The following is an 18,808-nucleotide window of genomic DNA, read 5'->3' as shown; positions in this document are numbered from 1 at the left end:
CACAGATGCTGGCAAGGATGTGAAGAAAAGAGAACTCATACACTTTTTGGGAATGGAAATTAGTACAAACACTGTGAAAAACAGTATAAAGATTTCTCAAAAAAACTAAAAATGTATCTACCATATGATCTGGCAATCCCACTACTGAGTGTCTATCCAAAGGAGAAGAAATCAGTATGTCAAAGGGATGCCTGCACTCGCATGTTTATCACAGCACTATTTACAACAGCAAAGATACGGAATCAATCTAGATGTCCATCAATGGATGAGTGGAAAAAGAAAATGTAGTGTATATACACCCATGGAATACTATTTGGCCATAAAAAATTCCGCAATCCATGTTGCAGCAACATGGATGGAATTGGAGGTGATTATGTTAAGTGAAATGAGCCAGGTACAGAAAGGCAATTATTTCATGTTCTCACTCATGTATGAGAGCTAAAAAAGTTGATCTCATCGAGGGAGAGAATGGAATAATAGATACCAGAGTCTGGGAAGGGTGTGTTGGTAGGAAGTGATAAAGAGAAGTTGGTTAATGGGTACAAACATACAGGTAGATGGAAGGGATAAGTTCTAATGTTTGATAGCAAAGTAAGGCGACTATAGTTAACATCAAATGTACTATGGATTCCAAAATAGCTGGGAGAGAGAACTTGATATGTTCCCAACAGATAGAAATGATAAATACTTGAAGAGATGGACACCCCAAATACCCTTACTTGATCATTACATAGTCCATGCTTATAACAAAATATCACATGTATCCCATAAACAGGTACAAAATTATCAATAAAAAATCAAGCCATGTCCTGAATGGACCTAGGGGACAGTTTGCTAAGTGAAATGAGCCAGGCACAGAAAAGGCAAATACTGCATGATCTCCCTTCTATGTGGAGTCTAAAAAGTTGAACCTGTAGAAGCAGAGAAGATAATGGTGGCTGCCAGGGCCTGGAACAGTGAGGGGAGATGTTGGTCAAATAATACAAAATTTCAGTTAGAAAGGAGAAACAAGTTCAACAGATCTGTTGTTAAACATGTTAACTACAGCTAGTAACTAACTGTATTGTATTCTTGAAAACTGCTGAAAGAGTAGATTTTAAGTGTTCTCACCATATACAAAAAAATGATAAGCATGTAATGTAATTAGCTTAATTTAGCCATTTCACAATGTATACACATTTCAAAGCATGATGTTGTACATGACACAATTTTTATTTATCAATCAAAAATGAATTAATTTAAAAGATCGGGCCGTTTCCCACTGTGGGTTAGAGTCTACACCCAGCTCTCCTTCTTCCTGACCGCCTTACTGTTGTCAGCTGCTGATTGCACCCTCAGAGTCTCAGCCTTCTTCACCATGCTTTGCTGGCTCACTCCTCTTCTCAGTTCATTCACTCTTCTCAGCGATTTTGTCTACTGCCATGTGCTACAAGGCCTGAAATTCCATGTGCTGCCTTGGCATAATTGAGCCTCATAGGGCATCAAAGGCCTAGCCACGATTTTCCCTGCTCTCATCAGATATGCTCCCTACCAAGTGAGAAAAGCTCACCCAGCTACATCCCCTATCAGCCAAATCAGCTGCATATCCCCTGGTATTCAACCAAAAAGACTGATTCTCTACCGGCTGGTACAGCCACTGTTTGATCCTGAACTGCAGCAAAATAGTAACCAACAGAGGAGTATCCAGGCAGCTTTCCCACCAAGAGTGCACCCAAGAGGCCCCTCTACCTGGATGTCCTCTAAACCCTCCCCTTCCAACCTACAGTCAGTTGCATCCTCTGAGGAGAGGCTTGTGCCTCTATTTTGGCAATGCTGAATCAGAGCAGGGAAAGCAAAGTTGACAGGGACAGGGAGGAGAGTTAAATGGACATAGAGGAGTTAAATTTTCTATCTAATACAGATCCTGAAGAGACCTGGCTAAGGGGAGAGAGAATAACAGCCCTTTAGATGTAGGTGGGGGAGGGGACACAGGAAGGGGACTTGGGAAATGCTGGACAGGTTGTGAGAGCACAGGGAATTGGGAAGGAGAGGTGGAGGGGACAGAAGGACTGCTTGCAGTCTTATTTTGCAGCTCACGTTAAAGGACAAGAGAAATGCTTGGAATTTGTTATGGTTTTAATGGTTCCTTTTATGTTAATTTCATCTTATTCCTAACTTAAGCTTGCCCATATCCACCATGGCTCTGACCTCTTTGCTCTCCCTGTCCCCTCTTCAGCTTTAGCTCTCACTTCTCAGTCACCAATTACACACATAGTTCCCATTTCAGGTTTCTTGGAGTATCTGACTTGCTCAGGATATTTCTTAGGGACAGCGCTTTTTCAATGGGAACCATCTCATATGTCTTGTTGGCCTATTGGGTGGCTTCACTTCAGGAAAATTAATTATCTTTGATTGGCTGTGGCCTGAAGGTTTGTTTGACATGACACAAAAAAGCCACCAGGGCATTCTACTTTCCTGGGCACACTGAATAGAGCAGTTGCCCCTGGAAGGCTCTGTGGACATGACATCTGCAATGATGAAACGTCCCAAACCCCCGGCCCAGCTGTTGGTCTGCTCTTAAACGATGTATTTTCATTAGGACAGGCATTAGGTTTTAGAGAGAAACACCAGGATGGTCTCTTCAAAATGGCTAGGGATTAGAGTCTTTGGTCCTTGAATGCCAAGTACTACATCACTTCGACTTCGCAGTGTTTTTCAGATTGATGGTGGGGGAGATCTGGTGTGCAGCATGATCTCACTCTCTGCTCCGTGTCTGAGCACCCCTGCACTGTGCGTTAGGATGAACAAAAGCCCCTTCCAGTGTAACCCAAGTAAGCCCTGTCAGCAAACACACATCCAACCCAAAGGAGTGAAATGACAGACTCTGTTTTAATGGCTCAAACATGGGAGGAGTTTATTGTTCTAATTATAATTAATGTCTCAGAATTCTGGGCAGGCCTCAGCACATAAGCCACATGACTTTTTGTCCAAGGCCATGTTCACCCTGGAGTTGCTTTATGACAGCATCCATAGCCACCTTGACAGGTCGATGTCACTTCTGTGCCTGCCCAGTTGTCTGTTGATTAAAAAGACCTGCACATTTTTGGTGGGCTTCTTGCATTTGAAGGATTTGCCTAACTTCTTGATGTTCAGTGCGGGCTCACTGGGACTGGCTTTAGGGAGTTCTTTATCCATGACGCAGCTGCTCCAAACAACCTCAGTAAAACAGCACAACCAAGGAAGCCTGAAAAAGATGATGAATTCCATGTAATCAAGTGGATCTGGGGACCTCTTCCTCAGTGCCACACACCCACACAGACACACTTTGGGCCATCATCTGATTTGAAATGCCAACCATATCATTTATTCAATCTGTCTCACACATAGGGCTGTGTAGGAGCCTGATGGGACCCGGGACATTAAGGACACACTGTTGCATCAATCTGATCATCACCTGACACACACAGACCTGTTAGATTGTACTCAAAGTGCTAGCTTATAGCTTAAGTGTCAACATAATTCTTATATTCACACTGATTTTAACTCAATTCTATGTTGCTGTTTTGCAGAGCTGCCTTGTTTTCACCTCTGAGTTTTCCCTGTACTTGGGATAGGGGCTTTCTTCTACTGCATTTTGTGAAGCAAGTTGAGAGAGTAGGTCTCTTTGGTAAATCTGTCCATAACAAAATTCATTATTTTACATTTGTATTTCTTCATTCTACAACCTACAGGCTGCTATAATTTGTTTCCTCATTCCAAATCTCTTTATGTGACTTTAGCTTCAAATAGGATTTGCCTTCTTTGAAAATCATTGGTGAAGCAGGTGTGGATCTTACTCCAAACCCTTGTGTAAGAAATAAACTGGACGTTCTCAGGTGCTACCTAGTTTCTGTTTCTAAGGCCCATCCTTCTGAGTTTCCATCCTGGGAACATAATCTCAGTTATTTAAAGATTGTATTCGCCTCTGATAACTGACCCAGTCTCACCCCAAAAAGTGCTGAGTGGTATTATACTTGAATCTGGCATAATGCCAAGGCTAGGGGTGGATGCCAACTGTGTTCTCTATTTTGACCTCTCAAGAGAGATTAAAGGACTTGCCCAAGTGATAGAAAGGTGAGATTGGAACTGAAAAAAGCCTGTATCTGAAGCCTGTGTTTTTACCCACTGCTCTATAGTTTCTCTGTATCAGTTTGAACAAATGACTCTCCCATACCTTCCCCCCCCATCACCAAACAGGGTTAAGGTTTATCAGGTAGATTAGTTAGGTTATGGCACAAAAGGATGCTCTATGATCTTGGTATATCGGAATATTTTACCTGTCAGACCACTCAGGTTTCTTTTGAAGAAAGACCTGGACCAGAGAGTAAGCAGTGAGAGAAAACATGACTTCTTTCCTTAGCACACTCTCTCTTTTTCCCTGAGTCCCAGGGCCTGATTGGTTCAGAACCAAGTGAAGTCACGGTTACTATGATTACTCACGACTGCTCTCAGAACCTAATGCCAACAGTCTGCAAGATTCAAATACTGGCAACCATCACCTGGCTTCCTTCTGGTTCAGGGCAGAATAGGGTAAGTGGAAGTTGCTGGGAGAGGAAGTAGGTATATCCTGTGGTTGGGTGCCATCTACATGTCTCCTTCCTGGATGGAACATTCAGCTATCCTGGCCTCAGAGCTTGTCCCTGGCTTGTGCAAAATCCCTTCACTAAAATTCATCCTTTGTGTAGATTAACAGCACCCACTGCATCTTGCCAGGTTCCCTGGGTAGTGATCAGCAACTTTGTCTGCCATGTTCCAATCAGGGAATTAGTCTTAGGTTGAATTTCCCACTTGCTTGTCAATCTCTGCATCCAGTTTTGGTCATTACTCTGCAATTACTCCCTCTATAATACACAGTTCATGTAAATGGAGTGTTTAGTTGCAGAAATTTAACACTGCAGTTAAACACTGCTGTGTCTCACACAACTGTGTAACCCCCTCCCAAAGCTCAGAGCAGTGGAACTCCACACTTTTATTCTGTGGACCTGGGATGCAGGTGGGCTTTTAATGCCTTGGAATATCTTATGCTAAAACTGGACCAGTTTGTTGAGACATATGCATATGTCTCAAGCCATATTCCCTTCCAAGTATCTGATCTAGAATAACTATATTGTTACCATTAAAGTGTGACCCAGGTGGGTATTGTCTATATGCAGGACCTGGATTTTCCAGGCTGTCAGGGGGATAACGGTGAGGACAGGGCTTTGTGATTTTTATAGTGGGGTTCTCATGAGGAACTAAAATGACTGTTAGGAGGAGACGTGGCTTGCCTGCACACTGGCTGCCCACTCAATCTTATGTAAGAACTGAGGAAATTGAGGTTCCTATAAAGCGACCCAGGTCACACACTCCCTTTCTTGAGTGGCAGGGAAGGAAGGTTCAGTCCTTCAGGTTTTTTCCTAGCCCCCACAGAACCATGTAAAGACCCTGAGGCTGTGTTCAGTGTTCTAAACAATTTGCAGTGGGAAGAGAACTTATTGGTATTCAGTATTTTATTAACAAAGAAAGTGGAAAACTGTTTCTTTTAAGGAACTGACATCCTAGAAAACCATGGCAATCACCTAAGAAGTAGGCCAGGAGAGGTTGATTGATAGAAGTTAAATGCATAAAAGCCTTTCATACTAGGCCAGGCACAGTGGCTCACACCTATAATCCCAGCTGGATTATAGCCTCTGGAAGGCTGAGGGGGGTGGATCGCTTGAGCCCAGGAATTCAAGACCAGTCTGTGTAACATACGGAGACCCCATCTCTAAAATAAAAATAAATGAATACATAAATTAAAAATCTGCATAGTCTTCCTTAAGTAGGGAATATCTTAGAAATAAAATGTCCTATTTACATTGGTTGCAAACGTTATGAAATAGAAAGATGAGGACAAATACAAGGAAAACACACATGCAACTTTTTATGAGCTTCCAGTTTGAATATTCACATAACATTTTAAAATACTACATTTTTTCAAAAAGAAGATCAATTTTTGCAATGGCATCAATTCTCCTCTAAATAAATCAGTATATCCAGTACAATCCCAATCATAATTTATAGCACAATTTTGAGTGTATGTGTAACTGGAAGAACAGATGCAATTATATTGGAAAAAATGTGAAGGATTATGTAAGAGGGGGAGCTTGTCATTATGGACTCAAAACTTAGTCTGTAGTATTACCAAATGAAACAGGAATTGATAGACATGTTCATGGGCCAATAAAGATATTCTAGGAATACATTTATGCATATGTGGGACTCAAAGAAATGATATAGCTGACATTTAAAATTACAAGTTGTCACAAAGCTGACTTTTATGATCCCGTGTGTGTGTGTGTGTGTGTGTGTGTGTGTGTGTGTGTGTGTGTATCTCTGTTGTCCTGTCTTCCTGAAGCCATCTGTGGATCTGTGGAGTCAAGCAGTCATGGCTCAGGGACACTCTGAAGTCAGTCCCAGCGCATCTGCACAGAGCACCAGGAGGAAGACAAACAAATACTTAAGACCCAGTCTGGCCTCTAAATCCATGCTGAGCATTCTGCTCAGTAGACAGCTTGGGAATCACAGAAATGATGCGAATCTGACAGAGTTGCTGTGGACACAGACGCAAGCCATACCAGGGTGGAATTGGCCTTTGTTAAAACACCATGCCATCGACCCATCTCTGTACCACAGGGAGCGTAGAAAATCCAGGAAAATGGTGTGGATCAATAAATCCTTCTGCTAATGCAACTGTTACAAATGGAAGCTGTTTTCTCACTGCTTTTGTTGGATGTGCCTTTTGTTCACATGGTTTCTTAACTTCTCACCTGTCTCTGTGCTACCCGAGACCACCACAGATGAACTCTAGCTACTCCCCTTTGAGAGGGTGTTTACTAACATTGCAGTCTGGGGGTGTTGGATTCAAGAGAGGCCCTGTTTAGAGAAGGTGGAAGGACGGCTGAGTGGGCACGTGGAGAAGCCCTGCAGTCCTAAATTTCTAGAGGGAGATGACTTTAAGAAGCCCACTTAGAGGTCTTGATTTGTCTCCCTTGAAGTTTGGGGGAGGGAGTAGGTAGCTGTTATAATCAAATAAATTTAAAATGAGAGTGGCTTGCAGAGTGGGGAGGGAATTCTCGCAAGAGATATACTTCTTCAGTTGAGAAAAAGAGAGAGGGAGCTAATGAGGTAACCAGAAATGCCCAGGAAAGAAAGAATCGTCTTTCGGCTGTTGGTGCAAAATAACTTTGAGCCTACAATTCTACTTCTAGCCAGACATTCAAGTGTGAGGGTAAATTAGCATACAAGGTGTTCAAATGTGGGTTCCCTAAAAATAGACCCTGAGGCACACTTATGAGTAGAAAGTGCCTACGTAGGAGGGGAGTCCCAGGTAGCACTGGTAGGGGTGTTGTGAAATGTAGAAGGAATGCAGCCAAGTAAGTGGCAAGAATAATCTAGCAGGTGACCGGTGTGGGCAATTTGAGCTAATTCCCAGGGGGATTCTGTGGGAGACTGTGTCGAACACACACGTGACATTCATCCCAAGGGTAGGATGAGAAGTCTTGAGGGTATTTAGCCACCAAATACCCAACCATACTTCTTAAAGGACTTCCCCCAGGGGTGATATAAATCTCTGTCACCTCCAGTTGGCCTTGGGTCAAGTCCAGCATGCTCTAAGGGTGAGACAAAAAGCCTCCAAGGCAGAGAGTCATGGCAATTGCCATAAGCAGCCTTGTAGATGCAAAGGTGAGACGTAGCTCTGCAGGGCCAGAGTCTAAATATGTAAGTCAGTGTCAGAATCTTTTTGGCACTGTCTGTTCCTTAAATAGGTCAATACTCACCATTTGTGAAAATCTTCATTGAACTGGAGCTACGTTTCCTCTCTATAGGTAGCATGTTTTAAATGTTTTATCAATTATCAATTTTAATTGGAAACTGGTTGTAGGAACTCTGTCCCAGAGAGTTGTGAGATGCATGGTTAGCCGTTGAAGGAATATTTGCATTGTAGACATCAAAATCTTCCCCCTGGGGAAAAGAAAGCAGGATTTTTGTAGTGTGTCCTGCTTGCAGATGTGCCATGCTGAGTGTTGGGCACAGGTCTCTCCCTGGGATTTCATGGAGATCTTGGGCTGCATTTGTCAGAAACTCTATTCTTACCATTCAGGCTACAGGGGCCCAAGTTGCAGTGTCTCACCTCTTGTTGAGAGGTTCCTCAGCTCGTGGAATACAAAACTCCTCCTCTCCAGCTCTCCCATAGCAGCTGGAACTTTATTCATGTTCCTATCATTATATTCTCTATGGAATAGGATGAGTTGCTGGTTAGCTTGCTTCCACCCACCTATGCCCATCCAGGCCCACGCTTAGTACACTGTCCCCATAGTGGGTGCCCCTATCCCCAGGGATTCTTGGAAATGCGGTTCTGGGTGGTGACTCCATTTCAGCACGGACATAGTCACTGGCAGCCACAGATGGCCTTCTCAAGCTTATGTTGGGAGTCTAGTAATGAATCCTTTTTGTTACAGTTCAGATGGGACTTGCAATGCCCAGCTCCACTGGTGTTGCTTTTTGTTTTTCTTCTATCTCCAGTCTTGCAAATCAGTGATTATTGATGAAATGCCGAGAAGCTACCACAACTTCTGGCTGCTCTCTTTGAGCATTATGTTAGGTGACTGGGACCTCCTGTTTGTTCTGTTTAAGGAGCCCAACTGCTTGTCCTCTCGATTAACTTTAAAAGAGTTGAATTAGACTAGGCATAGTCCCTGTTTACAGCAATGCAGGCTATAGGGGCTTAGAAAGAGCCATACTTAAGAATATTCCTGGGAAACTTCTATACTTGTATATCCCTGAGTCTACACACCTAACTGTTGCTGGTGGGCATCTGGGGACCAACCATTAATCTGCTCCAGCTTCACAGCTGGCTAGCCCATCCCTTGTGGGGAAAAGAGAGATCAGATTGTTACTGTGTCTGTGTAGCAATAAGTAGACATAGGAGACTCCATTTTGTTCTGTACTAGGAAAAATTCTTCTGCCTTTTGATGCTGTTAATCTGTAACCTTACCCCCAAACCTGTGCTGCCTGAAACATGTGCTGTGTCAACTCAGGGTTAAATGGATTAAGGGCTGTGTAAGATGTGCTTTATTAAACAAATGCTTGAAGGCAGCATGCTCCTTAAGAGTCATCACCACTCCCTAATCTCAAGTACCCAGGGACACAAACACTGCGGAAGGCCACAGGGACCTCTGCCTAGGAAAGCCAGGTATTGTCCAAGGTTTCTCCCCATGTGACAGTCTGAAATACGGCCTCATGGGAAGGGAAAGACCTGACCGTACCCCAGCCCAACACCCGTAAAGGGTCTGTGTTGAGGAGGATTAGAAAAAGAGAAAGGAACGCCTCTTTGCAGTTGAGACAAGAGGAAGGCATCTGTCTCCTGCCCGTCCCTGGGCAATGGAATGTCTCGGTGTAAAACCCGATTGTATATTCCATCTACTGAGATAAGGGAAAACCGCCTTAGGGCTGGAGGTGGGACATGCGGGCAGCAATACTGCTCTTTAAGGCATTGAGATGTTTATGTGTATACATATCTAAAGCACAGCACTTAATTCTTTATCTTGTTTATGATGCAGAGACCTTTGTTCACGTGTTTACCTGCTGACCTTCTCTCCACTATTATCCTATGACCCTGCCACATCCCCCTCTCCAAGAAACACCCAATAATGATCAATAAATACTAAGGGAACTCAGAGGCCGGGGGGGGATCCTCCGTGTGCTGAATGCTGGTCCCCTGGGCCCCGTTTTTTCTTTCTCTATACTTTGTCTCTTTCTTTTCCAAGTGTTTCGTTCCACCTAACGAGAAACACCCACAGGTATGGAGGGGCAACCCACCCCTTCACTGGCTAGCCCATCCCTGACCTATGCAAAACTTTGCACCACACTACCACATTATACTCCCTCCCTTTTGTGATTTAGATCACAACTGACTACGGTTACTGTTCAAATAGAGATCACAAGGCTAATTGAATGCACTCTTTGTGGTAAAAAGATAACAAATTGTAAACAAAGCCTAAGGCCATACCAGTCAAGGGTTAAGTCCCGCTCTGCTACAAATAAAGTATGTTCTAACTGCTACAAAACTTTTGTTTCTCTCTAGCAGCTAAACAAGCACTGCCCTAAAGATAAGCAATATTGAAACAATTGCAGCTCACTCACTTGCTGACTTACTGACCTCCACTCACCTGTTCCACAAGCCATAACTACAGCTTTTATTGGACAAGAGATTGATTTCAATAACTCTCTCCTGATAAGAGACCACTGAACATGAACTGATTCTGGCCAGTTTAAGGCTGCACACTGAATGCCTTCATATCCTTGCTTCACCTTTGATGTATAGGGCCTAAATATAATGTATTTAAATGTTAAGTCTCTGCCCCAAAGTGAACATGAGATGCATGTAACATATGTGTTTGCTTATCACACATGCACATATCCCCCCTTCATGAACAGTCATAACTCCCAGCCACTCCAGCTCCAGCCACGGGTAAAATGGGCCAAGTTATAGCTTGAGCCATTGCTTCAGAGGGTACAAGCCCCAAGCCTTGGCAGCTTCCACGTGGTGTTGGACCTGTGGGTGTACAGAAGTCAAGAATTGAGGTTTGGGAACCTCCACCTAAATTTCAGAGGATGTATGAAAATACCTGGATATCCAGGTATTAGCAAAAGTCTAATTCAGGAGCAGAGCCCTCATGGAGAACCTCTGCTAGGGCAGTGCAGAAGGGAAATGTGGGGTTGGAGCCCCCATACAGAGTCCCCACTGGGGTACTGCCTAGTGGAGCTGTGAGAAGAGGGCCACCATCCTCCAGATTCCAGAATGGTAGATCCACCAACAGCTTGTACCGTGTGCCTGGAAAAGCTGCAGGCACTAAAGCCTAAGGCCATGCCAGTCAAGGGTTAAGTCCCGCTCTGCTACAAATAAAGTATGTTCTAATTGCCACAAAACTTTTCTTTCTCTCTAGCAGCTAAACAAGCACTGCCCTAAAGATAAGCAATATTTATTGTGAAGGGGCTGCCCAAGGCCATGGGAGACTACCCCTTTCATCAACATGCCCTGGATGTGAGACATGGAGTTAAAGGAGATTATTTCAGAGCTTTAAGATTTAATGACTACTCCACTGTGTTTGGGTCTTGCATGGGGCCTGTAGTCCCTTTGTTTTGGCCAATTTCTCCCATTGGGAATGGAATCATTTATCCAATGCCTATATCCCCATGGTATCTTGGAAGTAATGCATTTTCTTTTGATTTTGTCTTGTCTCAGATGAGACTTTGGACTTGGACTTTTGAGTTAATGCTGGAATGAATTAAGACTTCGGGGGACTATTGGGAAGGCATGATTGTGTTTTGAAATGTGAGGACATGCGATTTTGGAGGGGCCAGGAGTGGAATGATATGGTTTGGCTCTGTGTTCCCACCCAAATCTCATCCTGAATTGTATTCCCCACATGTCGAGGGAGGGACCTGTAATCCCCATATGTTGAGTGAGGGAAGCGATTGGATCATGGAGATGGTTTCCCCCATGCTGTTCTCATGATAGTGAGTGAGTTCTTATGAGATCTGACAGTTTTATAAATGGCAGTTTTTCCTGCATTCTCACTTCTTTCTTGCCACCTTGTGAATAAGGTGCCTGCTTCCCCTTCACACTCTGTCATGATGGTAAGTTTCCTGAAGCCTCCCCAGCCATGTGGAATTGTGAGTCAATTAAACCTCTTTCCTTTATAAATTACCCAGTCTCAGGTATTTCTTTATTGCAGTGTGAAAACGGACTGATATGCCTGTTGAATATTTATGCTTGGCCAACCAAGCATGTGTATGGTTCAGCATAAAGCCCTGCCTCATCCTTCCCTCCCTCAAAGTGCTTGCTTTTTGTTTGCAGTCAGAGGCTGCACTTCTCTCCTGCAGGTTGTCATCCCCTACTTAAGAAATAAAGTTCTCCTTTCTAAATGGATAAATTGTGTGATTTTTTGTTTGTTTTTTTGAGACGGAGTCTCACTCTGTTGCCCAGGCTGGAGTGCAGTGGTGCAATCTCGGCTCACTGCAACCTCCACCTCCTGGGTTCAAGTGATTCTCCTGCCTCAGCCTCCCGAGTAGCTGGGACTACAGGCATGTGCCACCACACCCAGCTAATTTTTTGTATTTTTAGTAGAGACGGGGTTTCACCATGTTAGCCAGGATGATCTCGATCTCCTGACCTCATGATCCGCCAGCCTCGGCCTCCCAAAGTGCTAGGATTACAGGCATGAGCCACCGCGCCCAGCCAAATTGTGTGATTTTTAAGTTGACACAATGAAGGTCCACTTCTGACTTTCCCCTTTTGCATAGGGTCCATTTGGCCCTGAGCTGTCGATTTCCAAGTATGAATGCTTCCTGCTTTGTCCCATCACTTTATGCCTGGAAAAAAGTGCAGGGGCCAGGACAAGGGGAAGCTTTATAACATTCAGTTCATTTCCTCCTTCTGCTTCTTTGTATAAGAAAGGGCCAACTTTTGATCATTTTTTGTTCAGCTGTGATATTCTGCTGCATAAAGAAGATTGAACACCGAATACCACATTAATATGGTATTCCTAGATGACTTATTTGCAGAAACTGACTTGTTTATCCTAAAATTCATATGGAAATTCAAGGGACCCAGAGTCTAAAACAATTTTGATAAAGAAGAACAAAGATGTAAGATTCATATTTTGTAATTTCAAAACTTACTACAAAGCAACAGTAATCCAGACAGTGTGGTATTTGCATAAGGCTAGACATTTAGATCAATAGAATAGAATTGAGAGTTCAGAAACAAAGCCATACACCTTGAGTTAACTGATTTTCACCAAGGGTGCCAAAACAATTTAATAGGGAAAGAATAGTCTTTCAACAAATTATGCTAGGTCAACTGAATATCCATATGCAAAAGAAAGAAGTTGTACCTCTATCTTAGATCACACACAAAAATTAACTCAAAATGGATGAAAGATCTAAATAAATTAGGGGCTAATACTATAAAACGTCTATATATGGTGTAAATGTTTGTGCCCTTGGATTAGGTGGCTGTTTTTTCAGATGTGACATAAGAAACCAAAGAAAAAATAGATAAACTGGCCATTACAAAACTAAAATCTTTTGTGCAGCAGAGGACACCATCAAGAATGTTGAAAGTTAACCCACAGAATGGAAGAAAAATGTGCAAATTATATGTCTGGCTTGTGTCTAGAATATATAAACAATGATTACAACTCAATAATAAAAGACAAATAACAGTTAAAAATGAGCAAAGGATCTGAAAAAAGTTTCTCCAAAGAAAATATACAAATGGCTAATAAGCACATGAAAATATGCTCAATATCATTAATTATAAGGGAAATGCAAATCAAAGCACAATGAGATGTCACGATACACTCACTAAGATGGGTATAATTTAAAAAGGCATGTAATAACAAGTGTTAGCAAGAATGTAGAGAAATTAGAACCCTCACACAGTACTGGGGGGAATGTAAAATGGTGTAGTCCCTTTGGAAAATAGTCTGGCAGCTCCTCGAATGTTTAAACATAAAGTTAACATATGATCTAGCAATTACACCACTACAAATATATGTAAAATAAATAAAAATATATGTCCACACAGAATTTGTCCACAAATGTTCATAGCAGCCTTATACATAATGGTCAAAAATTGAAAAACTTCAAATACCAATTAACTGATGAATGGATAAACAAAATATCATATATCCACACAATGGCATATTATTCAGCAGTAAAAAAGAATGAAGTAATGACACATGTTACAATATGGATGAAGCTTGAAACCATTATGCTTAAGGAAAAAAGGGAGACACAAAAGATCACATATCATATGATTCCATTTATATGAAATATCCAGGACAGGGAAATGTATACAGAAAAAAAAGTAGATCAGTGGTTGCCTAGGGTTGGTGCTGATTGGGAGGTGGGGGATGACAGGAAATGGGAAGTGTTTTTTTTTTTATTGTACTTTAAGTTTTAGGGTACATGTGCACAATGTGCAGGTTTGTTACATATGTATCCATGTGCCATGTTGGTGTGCTGCACCCATTAACTCGTCATTTAGCATTAGGTGTGTCTCCTAATGCTATCCCTTCCCCCTCCCCCCACCCCACAACAGTCCCCAGAGTGTGATGTTCCCCTTCCTGTGTCCATGTGTTCTCATTGTTCAATTTCCACCTATGAGTGAGAACATGCGGTGTTTGGTTTTTTGTCCTTGTGATAGTTTGCTGAGAATGATGGTTTCCAGTTTCATCCATGTCCCTACAAAGGACATGAACTCATCATTTTTTATGGCTGCATGGTATTCCATGGTGTATATGTGCCACATTTGCTTAATCCAGTCTATTGTTGTTGGACATTTGGGTTGGTTCCAAGTCTTTGCTATTGTGAATAGTGCCGCAATAAACATATGTGTGCATGTGTCTTTATAGCAGCATGATTTATAATCCTTTGGGTATATACCCAGTAATGGGATGGCTGGGTCAAATGGTATTTCTAGTTCTAGATCCCTGAGGAATTGCCACACTGACTTCCACAATGGTTGAACTAGTTTACAGTCCCACCAACAGTGTAAAAGTGTTCCTATTTCTCCACATCCTCTCCAGCACCTGTTGTTTCCTGACTTTTTAATGATGGCCATTCTAACTGGTGTGAGATGGTATCTCATTGTGGTTTTGATTTGCATTTCTCTGATGGCCAGCGATGATGAGCATTTTTGCATGTGTTTTTTGGCTGCATAAATGTCTTCTTTTGAGAAGTGGCTGTTCATGTCCTTCGCTCACTTTTTGATGGGGTTGTTTGTTTTTTTCTTGTAAATTTGTTTGAGTTCATTGTAGATTCTGGATATTAGCCCTTTGTCAGATGAGTAGGTTGCGAAAATTTTCTCCCATTTTGTAGTTTGCCTGTTCACTCTGATGGTAGTTTCTTTTGCTGTACAGAATCTCTTTAGTTTAATTAGATCCCATTTGTCAATTTTGGCTTCTGTTGCCATTGCTTTTGGTGTTTTAGACATGAAGTCCTTGCCCATGCCTATGTCCTGAATGGTATTGCCTAGGTTTTCTTCTAGGGTTTTTATGGTTTTAGGTCTAACATGTAAGTCTTTAATCCATCTTGAATTAATTTTTGTATAAGGTGTAAGGAAGGGATCCAGTTTCAGCTTTCTCCATATGGCTAGCCAGTTTTCCCAGCACCATTTATTAAATAGGGACTCCTTTCCCCATTGCTTGTTTTTGTCAGGTTTGTCAAAGATCAGATAGTTGTAGATATGCGGCGTTATTTCTGAGGGCTCTGTTCTGTCCCATTGATCTATATCTCTGTTTTGGTACCAGTACCATGCTGTTTTGGTTACTGTAGCCTTGTAATATAGTTTGAAGTCAGGTAACGTGATGCCTCCAGCTTTGTTCTTTTGGCTTAGGATTGACTTGGCGATGTGGGCTCTTTTTTGGTTCCATATGAACTTTAAAGTAGTTTTTTCCAATTCTGTGAAGAAAGTCGTTGGTAGCTTGATGGGGATGGCATTGAATCTATAAATTACCTTGGGCAGTATGGCCATTTTCACGGTATTAATTCTTCCAACCCATGAGCATGGAATGTTCTTCCATTTGTTTGTATCCTCTTTTATTTCATTGAGCAGTGGTTTGTAGTTCTCCTTGAAGAGGTCCTTCACGTCCCTTGTAAGTTGGATTCCTAGTATTTTATTCTCTTTGAAGCAATTGTGAATGGGAGTTCACTCATGATTTGGCTCTCTGTTTGTCTGTTATTGGTGTATAGGAATGGTTATGATTATAGAATATAGTTTTGAAAGAACCATTCTGAAGATGATGCTCTGATGAACCAAACATTTTTACTAAGTTTATATATCATAGATAATGCACTGTGTCCTTTTACACACCTTTGGGGAGCTTCGATTTTGAATGATGATTGACTTTAACTTAGTGTCATCTGCATTTATATATAAAGAGTCAAACAGGTGCTTTTTATTTTCCTCCTGGACATGCAGACATCTCTTTGCCTTGTCTGAGTGGTTTTTCACACTGGCTTCCAAAATATGTCAGTTTCATCTCCATTGTAAAACTAAGCTACACCCAGTTTCTCCTGTTTAGATTCACATTGGCAATTTTTGTCCAAATGGCTCAACACTTGGTAAATACTGAAAACTTGGAGAATGCTGACAACCCAAGATATTCAGCTTCTTAGAAAGATGATTCTGTAAATATGAAATACCTTACCCAGAGAACTATGCTAAGCACTGCAGGAGATAAAGATAGAAGCAAGATTCCTGTCCTCCAGGGAAAGCATAATGTAGTAGAAAAAGGACAGGATATGACAACAGGATACCTAAATTCCTGGCTAAAATCTGCCACTGGTAATCTATGTGACCCTGAACATGAAGTAGTAGGTGAAGTCATGTCATACCATTTCAAATTATTTATATGTCAAAGAGAAGTATAAATGGGACCTATCTCAAAAGGTTAAAATCTACCTAACAAGAATAAAACAAGATAATGGTTGGGGAGCACAAGTCTTATAACTAGAATACGGTTTTGAAAATATAAGGGACTGTTGTTTCTGATCTAGCCAGAGGCTTGACCAGGATCAAATTGCCTTTTACTCAAGGAGGCTTTTGATAAGTCTAGTGACTACAGCTGGAGCTCTCTCTGGCTGGGACTCAGGAAGGCCCAGAACACAGGAGTGCTGAAGTGGTTCTGACTTTGTGAGCCACTCTTCCGTCGCCCCTAGACCTTTGAGGTGGCATCCCTTACTGGGTGAGGCTCCTGGTAGAATGGGCTGCCAGCCGCCGGGAAGCCAGCAGGAACAATCTGGATGCACAATACGTGGCAAACCAGGGATAGGAGACCTTGGCACGAGGAGTCTGTAAGCTACATGGCTCCCAGGGAAGAGCCATTTGAGGGGCTCCTCTAGGCTTCCAGCAGGGCTAGAGACTCGGTAGCATTAACTCTTTCTTGCATCCAGGACCTAACTGGAGCAGGAGGCTGGTTCTTCTGGGATGGAAAGGACCCCCGGGACAGTTCCTAACTTGGCTAGGCTGAGACTTCGTAGGCAGAGGGAGGGGGATAGCTGGGCGTAGCTGTCACAAAGCCACCGGAAATGCATCTTTCATTTTCTGGTTGATTCCGGTTCAGGTCCACAGAACTCGACCCTGGAAGAGAGAGTCGGGGTCAGGTCTTCGGGAGGTGGAGGGATCGAATGAGGGAACTGATATTCCAAGACTCCCCACATCTTGGAGCTTCACTCGTCAGGCATCCCGCGCTTTCCTGACATCGCTTCCCCTAGTGGTGCAGCAGCGGAGAGCTTTGCTACCCAGAGCAGCAGGGAGGCGTGGCCACAGAGGCAGAGGCGTAGTCAAGCCGAGGAAGAGGAAAGTGGCCTCCGGGGAAGCCAGAGCTGACTGAAGGTAACCGAGAAGCTGATTTTCTCTTTAGATTCGTTTGGCGATCCCCTGAGAAATACCGGCCGCTCCTGCCAGTTGCAGCCTTTGGGGCTGCTGCCTAGTGGGGAATGAGGGTGGGGGATGTGATACAGTACTTTTCAGTAGGCAGTGGCGCCACTCACAGGCGGCAGGTCGCCTGGAGAGCTGGTGGGAGTTGTCCACAGCGAGGCCGCCTGGCCGCAGGCTCCTACAGCCACTTCTTACCTATGGAAGCAACTTCTTTCTACCGGATGTACAAATATAACCCAGGGATGCTAGTGAAGCACACTCAAAGGCTGCTCACGTTCAGAGTTCTTGTGGGCATCCCTGTGGTTGATCTAGAAGTTGTAGTGAATCAGGCATGGGGATTTGGGGCAGTAATGTCTACCACCACACCCAGCGAAACTTACTGATTTTTGATGGCTTATGAACATAACACCAAAGAAAGGGTCATTTCAACATTAAAGAAAATGGCTTCTGCTGACAAAAAAATATAAGAAGTGTTCCTGTACCTCCTGAGCCTGAATGGTCAGCAAGGAGCCAACCATTTCTTTGAATACCTGTGGCATCCTTGAAAGGATTTTGTTACTGTTTCTGCTGGATCACCTCAGGGAAAATCAGTTTTGAGGACATGTTAAGTCAGGAGAAAGGTTACCATTACTAGGACCCTTCTCATCTATAAAGAACCTTAATCATCACCATCTCTCTTTTTTGTTTTTAACCACCTGACATTTGTATATATGTAAAGGAAGACCATCTGTAAATTTTTCCAGTTAAAGTAAACAAAAAATTTAATACTCAAGTACAAACCTGTGCAGTGCCCTTTATAAGTCTTTCTTAGAAGTACTACACCCTGCCACATCAAATGTTGATGATCTGCTTGCTTAGCGGGAGGGCATTTGCTTACTTTTTCTCTAATTACTTTACTTCTACTCTGATCTTGCTGTCTCAGTTCTCCTACCCACATTGATACAGTATAAAAGGGAATATTAAGAGTTCCATTTAGTAAAGGCTTCAATCTAAATGAGATGAAGGGATATAGAAACTATTTTTCCTCTGACTAAAGAAAAATGATTGGGATGATCTGTTAAAGTTTCGAGAAACTCAGATAGGCCCTATTTGCCAATATAGGACAGGAAACCCACAGATTAAGTACTGGATAATCTCAAAGCTCCTTTTGGCCAATTGGTGCCAGTTTTCTCACCCACCAATCTTTCTTCAACTGTTAAAAAAAAAAAAACCAACAGGAAATACGTTGATTGACATTTGTCTTCTCTTAGCTGTGCTTTGTTTCAAAGTTGAAAAACAAAGAAAAGGAGAGAAACTTACCTCCTGAGTAATCTAATC

General features: G+C 42.6%; 2 protein-coding genes across 2 annotated transcripts in view; one reads left to right on the top strand and one right to left on the bottom strand.

Moving 5' to 3' along the window:
- Window positions 1–18,808, top strand: part of ZNF75D (zinc finger protein 75D) — a 58,654-nt gene that overhangs the window by 31,231 nt on the left and 8,615 nt on the right. Inside the window, exon 3 of the mRNA XM_030807065.1 lies at window positions 17,175–17,446. The gene's annotated coding sequence lies outside the window, so the exon portion shown is untranslated. The remainder of the gene's footprint in view (window positions 1–17,174; window positions 17,447–18,808) is intronic.
- Window positions 2,995–3,259, bottom strand: LOC115833286 (embryonic testis differentiation protein homolog C). Its single transcript, XM_030807068.1, has one exon. The coding sequence runs from the start codon at window positions 3,244–3,246 to the stop codon at window positions 2,995–2,997; it is 252 nt and encodes an 83-aa protein (XP_030662928.1). The 5' UTR covers window positions 3,247–3,259.

Source organism: Nomascus leucogenys, chromosome X (genome assembly GCF_006542625.1).
Source record: "Nomascus leucogenys isolate Asia chromosome X, Asia_NLE_v1, whole genome shotgun sequence".
NCBI lineage: Eukaryota > Metazoa > Chordata > Mammalia > Primates > Hylobatidae > Nomascus > Nomascus leucogenys.
This window is presented reverse-complemented; position numbering and strand designations above follow the sequence as displayed.